The following is a 3,318-nucleotide window of genomic DNA, read 5'->3' as shown; positions in this document are numbered from 1 at the left end:
CTCAAAAAAAAAAAAGAAAAACAAAACAAAATTAGCTGGGTGTGGTGGTGCATGCCAGTAACACCAGCTACTAGGGAGGCTGAGGCAGGAGAATCACTTGAACCTGGGAGGTGGAAGTTGCAGTGAGCTGAGATTGTGCCACTGCACTTCAGCCTGAGGGACAGAGCGAGACTCCATCAAAAAAAATAAAGCACCTGTGTCCTAGATTTTAGTGCCCAAGGGTCCAGAAGAAAGCGTATCCATCCCACTAACCAGGCCTTCCCTAAGAGCAAAGATGGAGGTCCACTTTCTCAGATGGCCATGAGCCACAGGAAGGGCAGGGGACGGGACCAAAAAAGATCCTCTTGGGCTGCCTGACTTCGCTGAGTGTACACATCAGCTCAGCCCGAATTGGGGCAAGGATCTCCCACTTGGCATGACCCCTGTTGTCAAGACTCTCCAGACGGGAAGGATACAACTCCAGGCCTAACTTGCTCAGCCCGCCTGTGTGATGCAGCAGGTCTTTCGGAGCATTCATGGAGGTCTCATTTCCATGAAAGTAGAAGGTGGTGAGCTGGGAGCAGTGCGTCAGGGCAGGCAGGAGGAGCCCGAGTTGGGAGTCCTGGATCTGACAGTCCTTTAACGTGAGGGTCTCGAGAGTAGCAGCAACTTTCTCTAGCAGAGCTCCAAGGGGCTCAAGATTGGTGGTCCACTTTAGGATATGAATCAGATGCAGCTCCTTTAGCTGACTGAGGCTTGGTTACTAAGACAGACACTCCATGTCCCGATCAGCTAGGTAAGCATGACAGAATATAAAGGCCCCCAAGAGGTTCTTGAGGCACCTGGGGAGAGCAAGAAATTAGTTATGGGCAATGGTGCCAGTTAGAGGAGAGGGGTGGGAAATAATCTCAATGGTAAACTTGAAGTGGGCATTGAGTAATTCTGCACCTTACTACCACACAGGTGTTATAGTAACTGCAACGGGGAAGCCTGTTTCACCCAAACACAAGTTTGTTCCCATCATCAGATGATGGTCTGTGTGCAAGGTGCTGCCTGATGAAGACTCAGATCATTCAGGGGCAGCTCCATTTTAGGCTCAGTCCTTTCAGCCTTGCTTGTGTGATTGGTTCAAGGCCACAAAATCTTTAAGGCCTCTTTACTGCATCTTTCAGCAGACAGCCTCATCTCTGGGCCAGAGGAGCCCAGTGGGAGATGTGCACAAAGAACTCAACTGAGCAAGGTCTAGGGACATCAGCTAGGGCCACCTGCCTGCAAAGGTTCCCTGACGTGCCCGCATCTGCAAACCACCTATCACTTTATACCACTCTCCGGCCTACTCCCTCACCTCTGCCCAAGAGGCATGCTTTTCTCATGTCAACTACTTTTCCTGGGCTTCAAAAGAACCTTTTACAGACAGAGAATTAGAGACAGGATCATTGGTGTTTACTAAGCTGTGAGGATGGAGCTTCTGCTGTGAAACACGCAGGTTTGATGCACTTTCCCTTCTTTCATACTCTCCTCTATATGAAGAGTAAGTTTCATCATATTAACTTCAAACGCACTTCCTAAAAAGGAATTCACAAATGCACCCTCCCTAGATCTGAACCCCTGACTAACTAGCTCCCTGCCTGTCTCTCTCTGTAGCATCTGCCCCGGGCCATCCCTCTGCCCTTATTTGAGCGGGCTTGTGATACCCACTTCAGGATATAGAGCACTGAACAGCATAATGAGTTGACATTCTAGCGTCCCATTCCCTGTGACATCACCAGTGGCTGGCACACAGTAGATGCCCACTAGCGTTTACTGTGAAAAAGAACAAAAGTCTGTGGTGTGGTCTGCAGAGAAAGCTCACCATCCTTTCTTACCTGAGCAGGTGCTCCAGGTCTTTGATATTATTGACCTTTCTTATATAAAGCATCTGAGGGTAGGACAGGCAGAGGAATGGACAGTCCAAGTCAGGAACTAACTGCTGTTGGCCGCTTACATATAATTCATCGTCATAACCGAAGGCTAAAAAGAGTTTGCGAAGATTGCTCATCTGGCCCAGGTAAGGGGCAAACTTTCCTGTTTTATTCAGAGAGCACTTTCTCCTAACTTCCAACTCCTGGATACTGTCTGGGTACACCCTTTTCAATAAATTTCTGAAACTTGAAGTTGGCATTGAGTAATTCTGCACCTTATTACAGCACAGGTGCACTAGGCCTCTTCTGTAGTGGATCCACCCACAGAGGTAGCTCAGGCATTCATCCAGTGTACTTTTCTTTAGGCAGAGGTCTATGAACACCTTCAAGGGCTGGCACTCTCCCATCCTTGGACAGTCCTCCACTGTCTGCCTTTTACTCATGGCCTCTGGGGAGCAGGAGAGGACCCTGGCTCCAGACCATATGGTCCAGAAATTCCCATCAACATCCCACAAATCCAGCACTTGAAGTTTCCACCTCCTGTGAGTAACATAGGGGAAAAGCTCGGAATGTAGGCAAGGATCCACCCCTGACCTGAACTTTCACTCCACATCCAGGACATCAATCAGCTGCTCCTGTCCTCAGTGCTCCTCCTTCTGTCTCTTCTCCATCCCGCTCCCCCTTGGGTTCTGCCTGGTTCTCACTTCTAGAACCTTTACGTTCCACTGGGAGAAAGCAGGTTCCTGTTTCCTCAGTGGACCCTGTATGGTGAGCAGTCCTTTCCCAGAGGATCTGGGCAAAGGCCAAGGCCTCTCATGGGCACCATCAGAAGCCTCTGAGCCACCCTAGCTCCCCAACCCCACCACTCCTCCTGAGCCAGCTGTCCCTTCCCTGGATGCCTGGACCCTTCCCACCAGGCCACCTGAGTCACTTCACCTGAGGCAAACCTTCTGGGCCAGCAGTGTATCAAGTCCCTTCAGCACAGCTTGCAAGGTCTCCAGATGAGGTGTCTTCATCAGGGATCCCAGAGGGAGGTAGAGGAAGGACCAGGCCTGCACCATCAGCTTCAGGGCCTCATAGCGTCTCCTGCTGATGGCCTCCATGAACATCAGAGGGAAGACCTCCCTGGGCAGCTCGTGCAGGGTGAAGATGGTCAAGAACTGATTCCTCAGCAGGCTCTGCCCTGCCAGCTCCAGGAGTCTGGATGGGGACTGGAGGCTCATTCTGACAAATCTGCAAGGAAAAACTCTAGAGCACAATCCAGTGAAAAGGCAAGTTTCTCAGGCCTATCCCCTGCAACCCCCGCTTCTTCTAGGGCCAAAGTCAGTTCTCTAGCATGTGTGAAAGAGCCCTCAGTTTACTCCAATTCCATTCTGCAATAAGTGGCCACAGAGGCATAGTTCTGCCCTTCTGGTACCAAGAAGAGTGTGTCCCAACC

At 50.5% G+C, this 3,318-nt stretch overlaps 1 protein-coding gene across 1 annotated transcript; it reads right to left on the bottom strand.

Moving 5' to 3' along the window:
* Nucleotides 1-262: 262 nt before the first annotated feature.
* On the bottom strand, nt 263-3,103 carry LOC129143162 (PRAME family member 17-like). The gene is given in 3 exon segments (XM_054678019.1): nt 263-821; nt 1,845-2,420; nt 2,817-3,103. Coding segments are annotated over 3 exon segments (1,422 nt in total).
* Nucleotides 3,104-3,318: the final 215 nt, after the last annotated feature.

Source organism: Pan troglodytes, chromosome 1 (assembly GCF_028858775.2).
Source record: "Pan troglodytes isolate AG18354 chromosome 1, NHGRI_mPanTro3-v2.0_pri, whole genome shotgun sequence".
NCBI lineage: Eukaryota > Metazoa > Chordata > Mammalia > Primates > Hominidae > Pan > Pan troglodytes.
Note: the sequence above shows the minus strand (reverse complement) of the source record. Positions and strands in the feature narration are given on the sequence as shown.